The following is a 20,447-nucleotide window of genomic DNA, read 5'->3' on the forward strand; positions in this document are numbered from 1 at the left end:
GAGCTTTACTTGCCTCAATTCCTCAGGAAGTGGAGGCACTGCTGTGCTTCCTTGACCAAAGAGATGGTGTTCAGGCACCAGGTGGATTACGAGAAACTTGGTGCCCCTAACTCTCTCCACAGAAGAGCTGTTTATCTGCAGTTTATGTCTGTCTTAGCGTATTGTGGATCTCTCCTCCTCTCCTTTTATCCCTAACAACTCTCTCCAATTTCTCGATCTCTCTGTCTCCATCTCTGGAGACAAACTGTCGACCGACATCTTTCAGAAACCTATTGTTCACACAGTTACCTCGACTATACTTCTTCCCACCCCCTCTCCTGTAAAAATGCAATTCCCTTTTCTCATATCCTTCGTCTCCGCTGCATCTGCTCCAGGATGAGGCTTTCCTTTCCAGGACATCACATCCTTCTTCAAAGAATAGGCTTTCCCTCCCTCCACTATTGATGCTGCCCTCATCTGCATCTCCTCCATCTCCCAAACATCCACTCTTACACTATCTTCCCAACGCGTTAACAGAGATAGAATTCCTCTTGACCTTACTTACCGCCCAATGAGCCTCTGCATCCGACACATCATTCTCCGTAACCTCTGCTATCTTCAAAGGGATTCCACCACCAAATAAATCTTTATCTCCCCCACCACTCTGCTTTCCACAGGGATCGTTCCTTCCATGATTCCCTTATCCATTTGTCCCTCCCCACTAATCAACCTCCCAGCAGTTCTCCCTGCAAGTGGCCCAAGTGCTACACCTGTCCATACACCTTTTCCCTCACCTCCATTCAGGGCCCCAAACAGTTCTTCTAGGTGAAGCACAATTCACCTGCGAATCTGCTGGGGTAGTCTGTTCTGCTTCCAATGCAGCCTCCTCCATATTGGTGAGACCCGTCACAAATTGGGAGACTGCTTCACCGAGCACCTCCACTTCATCCGCCAAAAGCGGAACATCCTGGTGGCCCAACATTTCCATTCCCATTCCCATTATGACACGTCGGTCTAAGGTCTCCTCTTCTGCCACAGTGAGGCCACTTTCTGGGTGGAGGAGCAACATCTTATGTTCCATATGGGTGGCCTCCAACCTGTTGGCATGAATATTGATCTTTCCTCCTGGTAAAAAAAATCCCCTCTGCCTCCCCTATTTTTCTGTTGTCCACTCTGGGTTCTTACCTCTTCTCACCTGCCTGTCACTTCCCCCACATCCACTCCTCCTTCCCTTTCTCCGATGGTCCACACTTCTCTCCTATCAGATGCTTTCCTCTCCAGCCCTTTACTTTTTCACCTATCACCTTCTACTTATCCTCCTTCCTCTTCCCCCACCTTTTTATTCTGGCATTTTCCCCCTTCCTTTCCAGTTCTGAAGAAGGATCTTGGCCCAAAACGTCAACTGTGTATTCATTTCCACAGATGCTGCCTGACTTGCTGTGTTTCTCCAGCATTTTGTGTGCATAGGTTTGGATTTCCGGCATTTTTCATGACATATGCCAGTGATATTAAACTTGATTCTGATCTACAGAATTTCTGGTGTGTTTATTCTCATTCTCATTCATTCTCATTCTCTCTCTCTTTCTCTCTCTCCCTCTCTCCCTCTCTCCCTCTCTCCCTCTCATCCTCCCCTCCCTCTCCTCTTCCCCTCTCCCTCTCCCTCTCCCTCCCCTCCACCTCCCCTCCCCTCTCCCTCTCCTCTCCCTCTCCTCTCCCTCCCCTCCCCTTCCTCTCTCCCCCTCTCACTCCCTCCCCCCTCTCACTCCCTCCTCCTCTCTCCCCCTCTCTCTACCCCTCCCCTCACTCTCTACCCCTCCCCTTTCTCTCTCCCCTCCCCCTCTCTCCCCTCCCCCTCTCTCCCCTCCCCCTCTCTCCCCTCCCCCTCTCTCCCCCCTCCCCCTCTCTCCCCCTCCCCTCCCTCTCTCCCTCGCCTCTCCCTCTCTCCCTCTCCCTCTCTCCCCCTCTCCCTCTCTCTCTCCCCTCTCTCCTTCTCCCCTCTCCCCTCTCCCCCTCTCCCCTCTCCCCTCTCCCCCTCTCCCCTCTCCCCTCTCCCCCTCTCCTCTCCCCCTCCTCTCCCCCTCTCTCCTCTCCCCCTCTCCCCTCTCCCCCTCTCCCCTCTCCCTCTCTCCCTCTCTCCCTCTCCCCCTCTCTCCCTCTCCCCCTCTCCCTCTCTCTCCCCCTCTCTCCCCCTCTCTCTCCCTTCCCCCTCTCTCTCCCTCCCCCTCTCTCCCCCTCTCTCTACCCCTCCCCTTCCTCTCTACCCCTCCCCTTTCTCTCCCCTCCCCCTCTCTCCCCTCCCCCTCTCCCTCCCCTCCCCCTCCCCTCTCCCTCTCCATCTCTCCCCCTCCCTCTCTCTCCTTCCCTCTCTCTCCCTCTCTCCCTCTCTCGCCCCTCCTTCATCTCTCCCTCTCCCTCTCTCCCCCTCTCCCTCTCTCTCCTTCCCTCTCTCCTTCTCCCCTCTCCCCTCTCCCCTCTCCCCCTCCTCTCCCCCTCTCTCCCTCTCCCTCTCGCCCTCTCTCCCTCTCCCTCTCTCCCTCTCTCCCTCTCTCCCTCTCTCCCTTTCCCCCTCTCTCCCCCTCTCTCCCTCTCTCCCTCTCTGTCCCCCTCTCTCCCCCTCTCTCCCTCTCTCTCCCTCTCTCTCCCTCTCTCTCCCTCTCTCCCTCTATCCCTCTTTCTCTCCTTACTGTTTATCTGCATCAGAATAAGACAAATGCCATGAAACTTCTTGTTTTGCAGCAGCAGTACCGTGAAATACATTAAAGTAACTGCAATTTACAGTAAGAATATATAAAATATAAATAAATAGTGTAAAAAGTGAGCAAAGCAATGAGAGAGTGTTCATGAACCATTCAGAAATCAGACGGCAGAGGGGAACTGGCTGTAACTAAAACACTGAGTGTGGGTCTTCAGGCTCCTGTACCTCCTCCTTGGTGGTAGTAATGGTAAGAGGGCCTGTCCAGGATACTGAAGATCCTTTTTGAAGAATCACATTTTGAAGATGTCTTCAATGGTAGGAAGGCGAGTGCGCACGATGGAGCCTGCTGCGTCTGCAGCCGTCTGCAGCTTTTTTCCAGCCCTGTGCTTTGGAGCCTTCCTGCCAGATGGAGATGTAACCAGTCAGAATGCTGTAAAAACTTGCTCGAATCTTTGGTGACATATGACGTTTACTTGGCTTTGCGCTGAAGTGTGGCTGTTGTCTGCTCCCGCTGCTCTGGGCTTCGTGTCTGTGGACTCACTTCTGTTCTGAATGCTACTTGCTTACCTTTATTGAGTGCATGATCGTTTTTCTCTGCATGTTGGATGTTTGACGGTCTATTTTTATGGGTTCTTTTGGGTTTCTTTGTTCTGTGGCTGCCTTTAAGGAGATGAATCTCACAGCGGTATGATGTATACATACTTTGATAATAAATGTACGTTGAACTTTGAATTTTGATACCTAGTCTCCTCATGCTCCTTATAATGTATCACAGCTGGTGTGCCTTCTTCATAATTGCATCAGTAATTTGGCCCCAAGATTGATCTTCAGAGATGTTGACACCCAGAAACTTGAAGCTGCTTACCACTTCCACTGGTAACTCCTTAATGAAGACTAGAATGTGTTCTCCTAATTTCCCCTCGCTGAAGTCTGCAATCAATTTCTTGGTCTTATTCACATTGAGAGCAGGATTGTTGTGACACCACTCAATCAGATGATCTATCTCACTCCTGTACACATCCTCATCACCATCTGAGATTCTGGCAACAGTTGAGTCATTGGCGAATTTATAGAAGGCGTTTGACCCTGTGCCGGGTCACACAGTCAAGAGTAGAGAGAAAGTAGATCAGCGGGCTGAGCATGCAACCTTGAGGTGCGCCTGAGTTGATCATCAGCGAGGAAGAGAGACTATTTCCAATCCACACTGACTGTGGTCACCCGATGAGGATTTTTTTTTTGTCTTGTTGCATCTTTCTTTTGTTTAATTCCATGGTGTGACAATTCCCACTGCTTTCCTGTTTCCATTTTTAATTCTTTGTTTATTTGGCTCTCTGCTTTCACGGGCTGCCAGTGTGTGGAAAAGACAGGTGATTGTTGGAAGTGTGGGTATCTAGCCAAGAAGAAGTAGGATTCAAACAGCAGGTCAAGAGCTGTTTCAAACCCAGAGCTTCAGACATCATCAGAATGCAGTCTAATAGGAATGGAGCCTTCCTCACGGTCTCCTGGTAAAGCACTGTGATTCTACAGTGTCAGCATTCTGTGAAGTTGCTACTTAATTATTCTGCTGATGTTAATTGATGATATTCTCTTGCTGTTTAAATTAACAGGAAACCAGCTGACTTGCAAAATCTGGCTCCCGGAACACACCCGCCGTTTATAACCTTCAATGGAGAAGTAAAAACCGATGTCAATAAGATTGAAGAATTCCTTGAGGACGTGCTGGCTCCACCAAGGTAAGATTTTGTGCAAGAAATCCAGATAGTATTTCCCAAAGGATGTCTACATATCCCAGAGTAATGGGCAGCACAATGTGAATATAGAGTGAATTTTAAATGATTTTCCACAGGAGTCCTAATGGATATTGTGTATATTAAATATTTCAACATTATTTGAGGAACCTTATATATATATGTATTATTTGATTAAGCATTCTTGTGTGTTTAAATAATTAATTATGGGTTAGATGTAAAAATACGTTAATTGCGTACGTTATCACACTACCACGCGATACGTGTGCGGCTGGCTTAAATTCGAAGTTACACCCACATGTTTTGAAGGTACAAAACGTGAGAGATATAATTAATGTTTATCTCTGGCAGAATTTTGCAGCATTTTAATGGGTTTAAAACTTGCATTATTCACATCCATCACTTGATGAATTGCAAATGCAGGGTGGCAGGCATGCCTGGTGTTGTGAACTTCAGTTCTGTATGCTGTTTGCTTGGTTTCATTGTTTGCACGGTTTGTTTTTCATTTTCTCTCTCTACACACGGGAACTTGATGGTCTTCTTTTTGCTTTTAATGGGTCCTATTGGGTTTCTTTGTTTCATGGCTGCTGTAAGGAGACGAACCTCAAGGTTGTATTACCTACTGTAATAATAAATGTACATTGAACTTTGACAAACCCTTTAATGAACTGCACATGGGGGGGTGTCACAGTGGTAGAACTGCCGCCCCACTTTCTTATTCTGACTCTTGCCCCCTTCCTTTTCACACCCGATGAAGGGTCTCAGCCAGAAGCATTGACTGGTAATTTCCCTCCATAGATGCTGCCCGACTTGCTGAGTTCATCCACCTTTTATGAGTGTTGAGCACTGATCCTGTGATCCAGGTTCAGTGCTGACAGAGTGGAGGAGCACAATCCCTTGCCGACCTCCTAACTTTCTTCCAGATAAATGTTAGTTCATTGGCCACTGTAAATTACCCCAATGCATAGTGCACAGGTGAATGATAAAATCCAGGGAGGACTAAAATAGGATTAAGATAGGGTTGCTGTCACTGTCAATAGGTGCTTGATGGTTGATATGGACACTGTAGGCCTGTGGTCCTATATCTGTGACATATGACTCTATAAATGCAGGAATTTTTGCTGCAGTCTGCTAAAAATCTTTTAAAGTTGACCTGAAATGGATTTGGATTTGTAACGGTACGCTAATATGTAAGCATTGTATTTGTCTACTGTTATATACTAATGGTATATATCATTAGTATACATTAGCAATACATACAGTTAGTATATAACAGTATACTAATGGTATATACTACAGTTAGTATAACAGCATATTAGGATCATCATCATCATTATGTGTATATACACAACATCAAAAATATAACTAAATGCATCTCACCTTTACTGAAAGGTATACTCACTTTGGCTCACACGTACTTAACTTCCTAAAACCCTCACTAATTTTTATAGATGCACTGTAGAAAGCATTCTTCTGGGGTGCATCACAACCTGGTATGGAAGTTGTCCTGTCCAAGACCGAAAGAAGCTGCAGAAGTTCGTGAACACGGCGCAGCACATCACACAAACCAATCTTCCGTCCGTGGACTCACTTTACACTGCACGCTGTCGGAGCAGTGTACGGCCAGATTTGGGAACAGCTTCTTTCCAACTGTGATAAGACTGCTGAACGGATCCTGACCCGGATCTGGGCCATACCCTCCAAATATCGGGACTTGCATCTCGGTTTTTTTGCACTACCTTGCTTTCCATTTTTCTATTTTCTATTTATGATTTATAATTTAAATTTTTAATATTTACTATCAATTTGTAATCCAGGGAGCGGGAAGCACAGAATCAAATATCACTATGATGATTGTACGTTCTAGTATCAATTGTTTGGCGACAATAAAGTATAAAGTATATAGGCTAGACCCTTTATTATCAAATATTATTATCAATATTATCAAATATTATTCACCTTTCCTCACCATACCTGGGAAAAGCAGCTCCCAGCACTTGATGTTCATTCTTGAACATTGTATCTCTTCTTTCTACTCTACATGTGCATAATGACATCACCATTTTCTCTTACACAAGTGCACTTTAATAATAAAAGATAATGTTCGACGTCCACCTGGTTACCCATGCAATATACAACTCTGAGATTCGTCTTCTCCAGATAGCCACTATACAAAGAGAAACCATGGAAGTCAGTTCAAAGAGAAACAGCAAACCCACCCCCCCAAACAGAAAAAAAAATGGCAACATGATCATTAACCTTCCCCCACAACCCCCAAACCCTCCTCCCCCCACACAAAATACAACTCGAACATTGGCACCCAAAACCTCTTCTCCACAGGAAACACAGCAAGATAATTAGCCCCCATTTCCCTCCTCCGTGCACAGAGAACTCACAAAAATGCAAAAAAGAACATCAACCACCAAACTGCTCTTCCCCTTGTTTCTAATAAAATTCTTTCCTAATAAAAAAAACAGAAACTGTTGGAAACGTTGAATAAGGCAGGCAGCATTTGTGGAAAGAGAAACAGATTTAGCACATCAGGTCTGGGACCCCATTGTTCTGACAAAGGGTCTTAGATTGGAAACATCAACTCAGTTTCTCTTTCCACTGATGCAGGATTTGTTCTGTACACGGAGAAGTAAGGTTGCTGCAGGCCCCGCACTATTATATATTTATTATGTGGCATTATGGTATTATTATATATTGATGGACAACATATCTCAAGTCAAGTCACTTTTCATTGTCATTTCGACCATAACTGCTGGTACAATACACAGTAAAAACAGGACAACGTTTTTCAGGACCATGGTGCTACATGAGACAATACAAAAACTACACTGAACTATATAAAACAACACAAAAACTACACTAGACTACAGGCCTATCCGGGACTGCATAAAGTGCACAAAACAGTGCAGGCATTACAATAAATAATAAACAAGACAATAGGCACAGTAGAGGGCAGTAGGTTGGTGTCAGTCCAGGCTCTGGGTATTGAGGAGTCTGATGGCTTGGGGGAAGAAACTGTTACATAGTCTGGTCATGAGAGCCCAAATGCTTCGGTGTCTTTTGCCAGATGGCAGGAGGGAGAAGAGTTTGTATGAGGGGTGCGTGGGACCTTCATAATGCTGTTTGCTTTACGGATGCAGCGTGTGGTGTAAATGTCTGTAATGGCGGGAAGAGAGACCCCGATGATCTTCTCAGCTGACCTCACTATCCGCTGCAGGGTCTTGCGATCTGAGATGGTGCAATTTTCGAACCAGGCAGTGATGCAGCTGCTCAGGATGCTCTCAATACAACCTCTGTGGAATGTGGTGAGGATTGGGGGTGGGAGATGGTATAGTAGTGTAGTGGTTAGTTACAGTTACACGTTACAGTATCAGCGACCCAGGTTCAATTCCTGCCACTGCCTGTAAGGAGTTTATACATTCTCCCTGGGACTGCGTGGGTTTCCTCCAGGTGCTCCAGTTTCCTCCCATAGTCCAAAGACCTACCGATTGGTAGGTTAATTGGTCATTGTAAATTCTCCTGTGTGGGGGTTGCTGGGCAGCTTGGCTCAAATGGTCTGAAGGGTCTATCCCACACTGTATCTCAATCAATCAATCAATACATAAATATCTATCAGATTACCTCTTTGCAGATAATGTGACAGTAGTCATGTGACATCTTGGTTCCAAATACTCTTCCTTTTGCTGTGTGTTTCTGACAGATTTTCATTCCTTTGCAACACATTGAGAAAGTGGGATTTCCAGGAAGCTTGGCAAATAGCTCTGTGTTTGCCAGCTGGGAGCACAGTGGGGTCATGTCTGATAATGATGATGGAAAAGTTCTTCTGTAGAGAATGATTGCTCCCAGATCACTTTCAGCTGGGCTTTCCAAAGCATTTTTCACAGGAATCGGGGAAATTTCCAGGGTATTTCAGAGCCTGAAGAATATTCCTAACTGCGGTCATGTACAAATTTAATCAGGTCATGATCTACATTGACAGTTGTGCTTGAAGCACTACCACCTCCCTCCCTAACACTCTGGTTCATCCGTCACCTCATTCAGTGACTACTGTAAAATTCATTACAGCTGCATAAAAGGGGATAACTACACTTTCTTGCCCCATCACTGAGATGTTCCCACACCAATGATCTCACTTTAAAGACCCTTTATCTCATTATCTCATCTTCTCATCATTTTTTGCTGTTTATTTATATTTTCCTTTGCTCAGTTTGTTGTCTTCTGCACTCTGGCTGATCTTTCACGGATCCTGTTATAGTTACTATTCTATAGATCTGCTGAGTATGCCCACAGGAAAATGAATCTCAGGGGTGTATACGGTGACATACTATATATGAACTTTGAACTTTGAGATTCTTGCTTCATCTCCAGAGATTAAAAGAAGCAGTTAGTTTTGTTGATTTGTATCAATAAAACGGAACTCCTGAAGTCAGAGTAATGCCACATTCAAACTATAATTAAAATCTTATCAGTTTGTTAAGGAAACATTTTTAATGATGTTTCTCCTCTGTATTTTGCTGTTGATCTTGATTGCACATGATTTCAAATCGCAGGCAGATGTCTGATCACTGACTCACATTCCCATATTTCATTGTTTGGTGGTGTTGTTCCTGTCCGCGCCTTGTGGCCCATGCGGTGGCACCTTTCTGTTCCCTTAGCATTTATCTGTTTTTTTCATGAGCTAGCCAAGTTGCGAGCTCGACGCTGAACCCCAGCACAGACTGAAAGCGTGCAAGGGGCCGGCTGGATTCGAACCCAGGACCACTTGCTTCGAAGTTCGGTGCAGGTGCCTCTGAACCACCGGCTAGCCACACTTCATTTGTGGCCTTGAATAATTAACATTTGGAGGTTGCTCCGTGATGGATGGTATCGTATCAAGGCCCAGTTCTATGGTGTAACATGGAATCAGCTGTTCTGCCCTTTGTCTAATAAACACAAGTGTTGCTCTGATGATACTGGGGGCTGCCAGCTCTCCCTATCAGGACTCAAACAAGATTTATGAAAACTGTGTTGAGGTATCGATGCGCCAAAGGTTTTTCAGAGTAGACTCCAAGCATTTAGCTTAATTTCTGCATTTAATGTGAAAAATTAATGTGAAAAACATTCTGCAGCTTAATGTGAAAAGGACTAAGGAGCTCGTGGTAGACCTGAGGAGAGCTAAGGTACCGGTGACCCCTGTTTTCCACCCAGGGGGGTCAGCGTGGACATGGTGAAGGATTACAAATACCTGAGGATACGAATTGACAATAAACTGGACTGGTCAAAGAACACTGAGGCTGCCTACAAGAAACGTCAGAGCCGTCTCTATTTCCTGAGGAGACTGAGGTCCTTTAACATCTGCTGGACAATGCTGTGGATGTTCTACGAATCTGTGGTGGCCAGTGCTATCATGTTTGCTGTTGTGTGCTGGGGCAGCAGGCTGAGGGTAGCAGACACCAACAGAATCAACAAACTCATTCGTAAGGCCAGTGATGTTGTGGGGATGGAACTGGACTCTCTGACGGTGGTGTCTGAAAAGATGATGCTGTCTAAGTTACATGCCATCTTGGACAATGTCTCCCATCCACTACATAATGTACTGGTTGGGCACAGGAGTACATTCAGCCAGAGACTCATTCCTCTGAGATGCAGCACAGAACGTCATAGGAAGTCATTCCTGCCTGTGGCCATCAAACTTTACAACTCCTCCCTTGGAGGGTCAGACACCCTGAGGCGATAGGCTGGTCCTGGACTTATTTCATAATTTACTGGCATAATTTACATATTACTATTTAATTGTTTATGGTTCTATTACTATTTATTATTTATGGTGCAACTGTAACAAAAACTAATTTCCCCCGGGATCAATAAAGTATGACTATGACTATTTATTTATGAGGGAAAGGGGATAAAATTTTTAAAAATGTATATAAAGCCACTTTATAATACAGTAGCATGGAGGTCTTATGTACTTATTTTGCTTCATTAAATCAAAGCACGCAATATGATGGGACAATTTAACCATCCAGTTATAAGAATTGTGTCCCACAAAAAAAAAATTTAGTCAGTATAGGTTTTTCCTATCAATAATGGATCAGCTGATCTGATTGAGCATTGAATTTTATTTAAAAAATCATTAGGATATCAAAAGTATTGTTACTAATTTGGTTTCCTGATGAGACTTCTTATGGTGTAGGTAAAATGGATATGAATGTGGAGGTGGGGGTGAGCAGGGAGAGGAGGCAGTACGGCAGATAGGAGACGAGGAAAAATAGACCTCCTTCTGGTCCTGTCGTATTTACTAAAGGACATGATTAGCGTTTCTTGTCTTTGCTACCCAGCTGCAGACCAATGGATTGGTCGCACCAGTCTCCAAGTCAGGGAAGAGCAAATGAGGGGATGAGCAAGGGAGGAGGTTTGGAGTTCGGCGGTCAGAGTGGAGGTGACCAGAGATAACAAGGAAGGTTGGAGTCTGTGGCGTGAGCAATCTGAGCCAGAGGAAAGGGAAGAAACCCCATGGAGGAAACACAAAGGACTGGAAGACACATAGAAAGGGTGAAAGATGGTTTCAGAACACAGAGAGTTGCTGACCTAGGATGTCACTGGAAAATCATTCACTGCCTGCATTCAGAAGGGCTTGCCTCCATTTAGCTGTTGGGTTTTTTGAGAGCTTGAAATCTCAACTAGCTAGGGGTGCATTTTAAAAATGTTAGTGAAATAGGAGGTACCCAGCCTTGTTATAATGTTTGGACAGATCGAACTGACGTCCAGCCATTAGTTCCAAAGAGGAAAGTTAGGGTTCTGCAGCACGCTATTGAGTGCAGGAGATCCCTATGGAGCTGAGAGGCTGGATACACTTTGTACCTGACCGTACTGAGATGGGTATTTAAATAGGCCGGGTCCTCAGGCTGGAATGATAATGACTGAGCCTATTTAATTTGCCAACTCAGTGCTGCAAGTGAACTGGTTGTCTGACTCCACCCAAACCAGAAGTGAGCGGTTTGGGATTTTGGTTCAGGCTTTTAGCTCTTCTGCACCTCACCTGTCTGAATTTGAAATTCAAATCCACCCCCTCCCTCAAACCGCTAATATTTAGAAAAAGAGTATCTGGCTACTAGGATCCCCTGTCTATCATTATAGGGAGTTGATTTTCGTACTGAAAGTTTGTTATTAATCTTCACTCATCATTGTAGTTTACAGAGATTTTATGTTTTTAGTGGTGTAAGATTAAAAAAGGTGGTTAATTCCAGGGCAGTTTTTATTTTAGTTTTTAATGTTTGATTTGGATTCTAAAAGAAGGTTTAATTGAGGCTTGGGCCATTGAACAATCTAGAGCGGGTAAACAGGAATGATTTACGTCCAATAACAAAGAAGTCAAACACTGAAGGATAAATACTTAAAGGAGTGGCAGAAGGTTAACACGTGAGTGGGGGGAAAGCAAAGAGATTGTTGAAAGTAGAGTTCACCCAAAGAGAAATAGGGGGTGAGAACTCTGCATAAAAGAGGGTGGAGATACAAGCCCACGCTTTACATAACAAGTCCCTGGATAATCTCTTGATGTGCCTTAGTTGTTGAGACAAGATCCAACAGTAGTAATACAGGAATAGCATTGACATTTCTTACTTTTGGCTCTACACAGTTTACTGAATGATATTCCATGTACCATAAACTTTATGATCCGTTATTATCCATGAATAATTTCAAGTATTCAACTGGAAATGGAGGATATGAATTCTCTCAGTGTCACAATTTCTCCAGTGAAAACAATGGTGTTATGAAGTCAGATTAACAAATCCACGCTTTTCAACAGTTGACAAGGTTGATGAGAGTAAATCAGAAATCAACTTACAAGACATCAGTTCTGTTTCTCCTTCACAGTGCCTTCAAACACTCACTTAACCACAGTTTACAGATTGATCCTCCAAGAGGATCACAACCTTGTTGTAGGGTTTGGAGTCTTGCGTGCCTCAGTGACCCGGAGAGTTGTGTTGGCTGGAGCCAGGGCCTTGTGTTTTGGCTCTTGGTAGGGTCAACCATACCAAACAGGTCAAAGGGTAGAGACCAGACTAAGAGTGGTCCACCAGGTCAGGGGGTTCAGCTCAGGAGTAACAACCGTGACTGGTCAAAAAACAATTGTTAAGAAGACAGCAGTGAAGAATCCTCCTGTATGGACATAACACCAGGGGCATAATGGGCAGTAAGTTACAGATTGTTGTACAGTTATACATTTTGTATGGCTTTTAAAGCAACTCTTGTTTGATATATAAGCACTAATGAAGTTACAGAGTGCCACTGCCTTATTAAAGAGTGCTTCAGGGCAATTTTTTATTGGCTTTCAAAATTAGCGATGATTACTATTAATATTAAGTGAAACATACAAAATGCTGAAAGTACTCAGCGGGTTGGGCAGTATCTATGCAGAGGAATAAGCAGTCGATGTTTTGGGCCAAGACCCTTCATCAGGACTCCTGACGAGGGGTCTTGGCCCAGAACGTCGACTGTTGCGTGTGTTACTCTGGATTTCTAGCATCTGCGGAATCTCTTGTGTGTATGATTACTATAATATTGGTTGTTTGCGGATCGGGAAGGATGTGTGCAAACAACCTGAACAATAAGCAGCAAAAATCAGCATTATCCAGGGGAAACAATGGAACTAATGTGAATGTGTTGCCACCACACATTGCCTTTGTTGGGAGTTGTGCAGTGTTCCACAGATTCTGTAATTCTCCCCTGTCACAGCATTTCCCATTTAGACAAAAATGCTCACAACTTCCTCAGACTGATCTTTGTAATTAATGCCTGCACGCTGTTGGAGGAACAAGCACTGCACAAAGCAACTAGTTATTTTCCTGTCATTTTATTGTACAGCAATTCATATTAAAAATTCCTCACAAGCAGCTACATATTGGAAGAAAACTGTTATCCTGCTCCTTTCATCTAATGGTGAAATAATCCGCTACAATTACAATGGTCGTATTTTTTTGAGCTTCAGATTATTTTGGGGTGAATTTTGAGCTCCTTTAGTGAAAGAAAAATGCTTTAAAATTGAACGTCATTCAACAGAAAACAGTCCTTTAAGTGATTATAGCTTAGATATAGTTCAGAACTGTTCTATTAACTTCAAAGTACATTTATTATCAAAGTCTGTATGAAGATACAACCCTGAGATTCGTCTTCGCCGCAGACAGCCTCGAAACAAAGAAAACCATGGGACCCGTTTAAAGAAAAACACCAAACCAGCAGCACACAAAACAAAAAGAACAAAGCGTGCATACAGCAAGAAAAAAATGAGCGAAAAACACAGAATGCAAAACACTAAATCACAAAGACATCAAAGGAGTCCAGGCACGTTCTGCATGGTGAGGGACCTGTTTGGTGGATGATGCTTTCTTGAGGCAGTCTTTCAAAGGTGGCCTTGATAGTGGGGTCACTGATGCCTACAATGGAGTTGGCTGAGGCTTACATCTCTTTGGAGCATTTTCTGATCCCGTGCATTAGAACTCCATACTAGTCAGAATGCTCTCCATGGTAGAATTGTAGAAATTTGTTTGAATCTTTGCTAGAGCTTTTGGGGACTCACCAAATCTCCTGTTGATTGCAACATTTATAATTGATTCTTTGGCTCAAAAGCATTTGTTCAATGTTTAAGAATCATGCATAAATTGTTCTTAAATGTGTAAAATAACAGACCTAGACCATTGGAGAATGGTTGTTAAGGCAGTTGCCTTGATGGCTTCTTTGAACACTGTCTGTCTTTAGACTTTCTCTGTTGCACATTGGTTGTCTGTCAATCTTTGTCTGTTTATGTATAGTTTCTTAATAAATTCTATTGCATTTCATTATTGTATTTGTAAATGTGTGGAAGAAAATGAATCACAAGGAAGTATATGGCAATCCTTATGTAACTTTGATAATAAATTTACTTTGAACTTTGGTACTTAAAATGTAAATCTCATCTATGTACCGGTTGGTAGGTTAATTAGTCATTGTAAATTGTCTCCTGATTAGGTTAGGGTTAAATTAGGGGTTGCAGGGTGTCATGGGTTGAAGGGCTGGAAGGGTCCATTCACACTATATCTCAATCAATAAATCAATCAATCAATCAATCAATCAATCAATAAAATAAATAAAGGTCAAATCTTTCAATACAAAACCTATGTTCAGCTACTCACATTATTATAGTCCCCTTTCAAATTTTAATGAACTCCACTGAGGAACAAGTTGAACATTTGCACTAATTAATTGTAATTCACTGATGTTATTTAAATGAGCATTACATGGGCTAACTGTCCAGGTTGCTCCTTGTTCCTTGTTTACAATTCAGCAAGGGAATGTCCACATATGAAACTGCTGTAAGATTGACCTGTAGAGGTACCTGGATCTGATGACTGTAGCAGGAAATGTCAAAAACTTGACCTATCCTTGATGAAGGCTTCAGCCTTCATATATAAAGCTGCTTCAATAGAGCAAAATACTGGACAGTAACCAACCAAAGGCTCAGCTGTACAAGAAGATTCTGGAAAAATGGTCCCAATGCTCTGTTCGGAGAAGTAGATTTGAAGATTTGTCATAAAATCGGAGAGGCTTAGGGAGGGAATCTGGAAGCTTTGGGCCTATGCAGCTGCAGGCCTGCCTGCCAAGGTGGATCCATTAAATGCCAAAATGGTGAAATCTTGATATTTGCTGGACCAGATATTCCAGAGGGTCATAAGGCCTGAGGGGATGTTAGAGATAAGAAGGGTGAGATCATAGATTTGAAAACAAGGTTGTGAATTTTAAAAGCAAAAAAACTGCACATGCTGGAAACCAAAAATAAAATAAATACAGAAAATCCTGAAAATACTCAACAATAGAGTTAATATTTCAGGTTATCGACCTTTCATTAGAACAGATTGTCGATGATGATTTCAGATTAAGTTCCATCCTTCAAGTATCAACTTTCCAGCCAATGGAGATGTTTCTTTATACCTATTTACATCAGAAAACCCTTTGTTATTTTTTTCAGAACAAAAGTGTTTCATTTTGGTCTTGATTATTTAATGTGAGCAATTTCAAGGTGATTTTCAATTGGACACAGGCTGCAGTGACATCAGAAAATTGGTCATGTAGTAACAATCAGCAACTAAGACACAAGTGACTGCACCCTCTTTATAACAAGGCTCTGGAGCAAGTTACTGGTCTACTAAAGCTGATGTTTTTTTCATATAATCCAAGCCTATTGGCCGTAAAAGACATCATTGCAGTGTTTGTCATACTGTTCCGGTCTCATCATTAAAATGTACAGCGATACTTGGCCCTAATCCCATTTCCCTTCCCCACATAACCCCAAGATGATCAGTCACTGAAAGAATGGGCTGTTATTCCAAGACAAAGGGGCTGCTGCAGGTTAGGAATCTTGGAATTTAACTTGCAAAGCGATGACTTTGGCTTGGTGTTACTCTTTAGGTAAAGGCATCCGTTAGTCTTGCGAGACCATGGATCTGCGCCTGGAATGTCTTCCCTCTCCAGGGCGCAGGCCTGGGCAAGATTGTCTGGAAGACCAGCAGCTGCCCATGCTGCAAGTCTCCCCTCTCCACGACACCGAGGTTATCCAAGGGAAGGGCATTAGGACCCATACAGCTTGGCACCGGTGTCGTCACAGAGCACTGTGTGATTAAGTACCTTGCTCAAGGACACAACACGTTGCCTCGACTGGGGCTCGAACTCACGACCTTCAGATCGCTAATCGAATGCCTTAACCACTTAGCCACGTCCTTAACCACTTGGCCACAACGTGGGTGGTACCTCACTCTAATTTAGGGGTTCCCAACCTTTTTTATGCCATGGATCAGTATCATTAAGCAAGCAGGTTGGCAATTCCTGCTCTAACTGGAAAAAGGACACCCCAAGATATTACATGATATGGATAAATGTTCCAATCCCATAAACCCTTGTCTTGGTTTATGGGATTGGAACATTTATCCATATCTTGTGTTTTTCGGTTGTTTTTCTCATCCCTTTTCTGTTGGCTGACATTGCAGACTCTGTCAACTTTGCCAATTAAGGCCAACTGTTCTGTTAGTGAGGAAATTTCATCACCATTCCAAAGTCTAATTGTTATTTTTCCATGATTTCTTTCTTAGCTTTTTTACTTCCTTCCTGTGATTCTTTTCTCCCTCACCATAGGTTTTCACAATCACTTTTTCACATTATTATATTCTCCTACAACACGAAAGAAGGCTTCACCCACCAAGTTATCCTTAATCGCTATTTTTCCTTGCAACCTTTTCATGTTAAGGTTTCATCATTCTGCTCACCGTAGTTCTCTTTCTAGCCATCTCTTCAACCTGGGACTGTGAAGGCTGGAACTATTGAACAAAATCTGAAAATGCTTCTCTTCCCATTACTGCTATCAGGGATGAGGCACAGGAGCCTGAAGACCCTCACTCAGTGATTCAGAAACACGTTCTTCCCCTCCACCATCATCATTTTGAATAGTTCATGAACACTACCTCACTATTTCTATTCTTTTACATTATTTACTTGTTTGTAATTTATGGTAATTTTTATGTCTTTGCACTGTTGTGCTCCCACAAAACAACAGTATTCACATCATATAGAGCAATGTTAATAAATCTGATTTAGATCTTTGCCAACCCTTGTCCTCTTGCAACATATTCTTTCCATCTACTCCAGTAGATCAGAAGACTGCTAATATTTGCTATGCACAGCTTCTCTGTACTGCCTGCCACTCCCCCGGTGACTAAAATAAACTCTAAGAGAAGTTGGTTCTGCTTGTTGTGGAATATCTGGCCGTAAGTGGACTTTGGGCCTCTGAACAGTTAACTAATACATATTTTCTGCTTGACACTGGAGACCTTTTGTGCTTGGAGCTGCTGTAGTCATCAGGATTCAGAGCTGTTTTCACTAAACTGAGGTGGGGGGAGAGAGAGACAGAGGCAGAAAGAGAGAGGAATAGAGAGGAGAGAGAGAACGAAGGAGGGAGGGAGAGAGAGACAGGGAGGGAGGGAGAGAGACGGCGGGGAGAGAGAGAGAGAGAGAAAGAGAAAAAAAAACAGAAACAAACGTTTAAAGTAAGATTTGGAACAGTGTTGGAAATCAGTATCTAAAATTTCCAAGTAATTAATTATGGTAGAATTAGAATCTTATTTTTGTTTTCCTCAGAAAGAAAGAAGCATTCTGGCCACCATAACAAGAAAAGGGAGGGTTTCTCAAAAAAAACATTAATGAGACTTGAACACGTCTTCATGACATCAATTAAACGTTACATTTTCCGAGTATGGGGAGTACGTGTAATCCTGTTGTACGTCGGGAATGGAATCTGAGCTTGTTCTGCAGGGAACTCATGCAGAAACAATTGCAAGTGTTTTTTCCTAAAGAGGAGAGTGGTGCTGGAGTGTATCCAAGTTCCCCTGGAATGTGATAAAGCTTATTTAGCTGCCACTGTTTGGAGTAAAATCGGCCATTACAGTTTGCCTCTGTGCAGTGAACGCAGTTGAACTCATCAAAAGGTTTATGAACTCTGCTGGAAATACTCCACCAGCACATTTTGGATGTATTCGTGGTAGATTTGGAACTCTTGTTCAGATTCAGATTTATGAAGTCATCATTTGCAGTGGACAAATTTGTTACTTTTTAAATGTTACATCTTTGCAAAAGTATTGAGAAACATCATCCAGAGAGATAATTGTTTAATTGCAAGGCAATCTTACATACGGGCATTTTAAGCCAACCTACTGTCGGCAATGTTATAAGACCATAAGACCATAGATATAGGTGCAGAAGTAGGCCGTTCAGCCCATCAAGTCTGCTGCATGGGCTGATCCAATTCTTCCAGTCATCCCCACACCCGTGGCTTCACCCCATACCCTTTGATGCCCTGGCTAATCAAGAACCTATCTATCTCTGCCTTAAATACACCCAATGACATGGTGTCCACAGTCGTTCATGGCAACAAATTCCACAGATTTACCATCCTCTGACTAAAGTAATTTCTCTGCATCTCTGTTCTAAATGAATGTCCTTCAATCCTGAAGTCATTCCCTCTTGTCCTAGACTCCCCTACCACGGGAAATAACTCTGCCATATCTAATCTGTTCAGGCCTTTTAACATTTGGAATGTTTCTATGAGATCCCCCCTCATTCTCCTGAACTCCAGGGAATACAGCCCAAGAGCTGCCAGACGTTCCTCATGTGGTAACCCTTTCATTCCTGGAATCATTCTTGTGAATCTTCTCTGCACCCTCTCCAATGTCAGTATGTTCTTTCTAAAATAAGGAGCACAAAACTGCACACAGTACTCCAAGTGTGGTCAAACGAGTGCCTTATAGAGCCTCAACATCTCATCCCTGCACCTATTCTATACCTCTAGAAACGAATGGCAACATTGCATTCACATTCTTCACCACCGACTCAACCTGGAGGTTAACCTTTAGGGTATCTTGCACAGGGACTCCCGAATCCCTTTGCATCTCTGCATTTTGAATTCTCTCCCCATCTAAATAATAGTCTGCCCATTTATTTCTTCCATCAAAGTGCGTGACCATACACTTTCTAACATTGTATTTCATTTGCGACTTCTTTGCCCATTCCCCAAACTATCCAAGTCTCTCTTCAAGCTCTCTGTTTCCTCAGCACTACCCACTCCTCCACCTACCTTTGACAAATTTAGCCACAAATCCATTAATCACATAGTCCAAATCATTCCCTGTGGAACTCCACTGATAACCGGCAGCCAGCCAAAATAGGATCCCTTTATTCCCACTCTGTTTTCTGCCTATCAGCCAATGCTCCACCCATGCTAGTGTTAACTTGCTGCCAAGAACAAAGATATCATATAACTTTCTTGTCCGATGAGATCATATCAGGAATGCAAGCCTGGATACAGAGACATCATCATGTTCAGACTGACAGAGTTATTGTGTTGATCTCTTTTGATTCAACATTGTAAGATACAATTAGTTCACCAACATATGGTGTTGGAGGACTGTGTATTGAGTGGGAGGGAGGAACGTAGCTTGTTTCGCTGTTGTTATTTAATTAGCTTCTTGCATCTGTTTTGTTACATTCTATGTTGATCTGACGAACGTTGATGCCAGAGTGTGAGGGACACTTGCATACTGTCCCCAGCACACTCTTGGGTGTGTTGGTAGTTAATGCAAATGACACATTTCACTGTATGTTTCAATTTACATGTGATGAATAAATTAATCTGAATCAGAATGTATTTAACGAGCCCTTGTACTTGAATATGTTAACATTTACATTTGAAGCATCATCTATCCTTGAATTCTTACTGCAAATTGGGTTGCTGATGTAGCCCCCTTTTATCTCTGTTGGCAGCTGATGAAATGTTACGAGGGTATAGGAGGTGCTCGGTTAAAAAAATTAGTAGTGTCTCTAGATTTGAAAGAGCATTCCAGGTGCTTCCTTCTTGATTTGTGCATAATTATGCTCCCTTTCTGTGAGACTGCAAGAAACAAAAGTGAGGGTTCAAAGATTCAGTTAATGTCAGAGGATGTATACAGTATAGAGGTCAACCTGAAATTCGTACTCTGCACAGACATCCAGTTAGCAAGAAACTCCACGGAATGAATGGTAGAATGTTTCTACCAAGGTTTCCTTGACCATTCTATGTTGTATGACTTGTGAGTGTTTATTTGTTTTCTGCTGATGCGTGTGTTGAGATATTAATGATGCAAAAAGTGATCGTCATCAGAATGTAGGTGAGAAAGCTGATGATTGATGATTGATAAACATTCGGCTTTAGGCAAATTGATTGCAATTTAGAGTCTAAATGCACTGTTGGATTCTAATACCTTTGTAATAGTCAATTTGTCGATTCTTTTGACTCTCCAAATTTAGTTTTTATGCAATCCGGCCTCCTCTACATTGGTGAGACCTGTTGTAAATTGGGGGGGCCGCTTCGTTGAGCACCTCCGCATCATCTGCCAAAAGCTTGACTTCCCGGTGGCCAAATGTTTTAATTCAGGTTCCCATTCCCTTTCCGACATGTTGATCTATGGTCTCCTCTTGTG

At 43.0% G+C, this 20,447-nt stretch overlaps 1 protein-coding gene across 1 annotated transcript in view; it reads left to right on the plus strand.

The window, feature by feature from the left end:
- Positions 1 to 20,447, plus strand: part of LOC134338273 (chloride intracellular channel protein 4) — a 148,793-nt gene that overhangs the window by 91,005 nt on the left and 37,341 nt on the right. The window contains exon 3 of the mRNA XM_063033995.1: positions 4,282 to 4,407. Coding sequence (XP_062890065.1) covers positions 4,282 to 4,407 — 126 coding nt within the window. The remainder of the gene's footprint in view (positions 1 to 4,281; positions 4,408 to 20,447) is intronic.

Source organism: Mobula hypostoma, chromosome 26, assembly GCF_963921235.1.
Source record: "Mobula hypostoma chromosome 26, sMobHyp1.1, whole genome shotgun sequence".
NCBI classification, from domain to species: Eukaryota; Metazoa; Chordata; class Chondrichthyes; order Myliobatiformes; family Myliobatidae; genus Mobula; species Mobula hypostoma.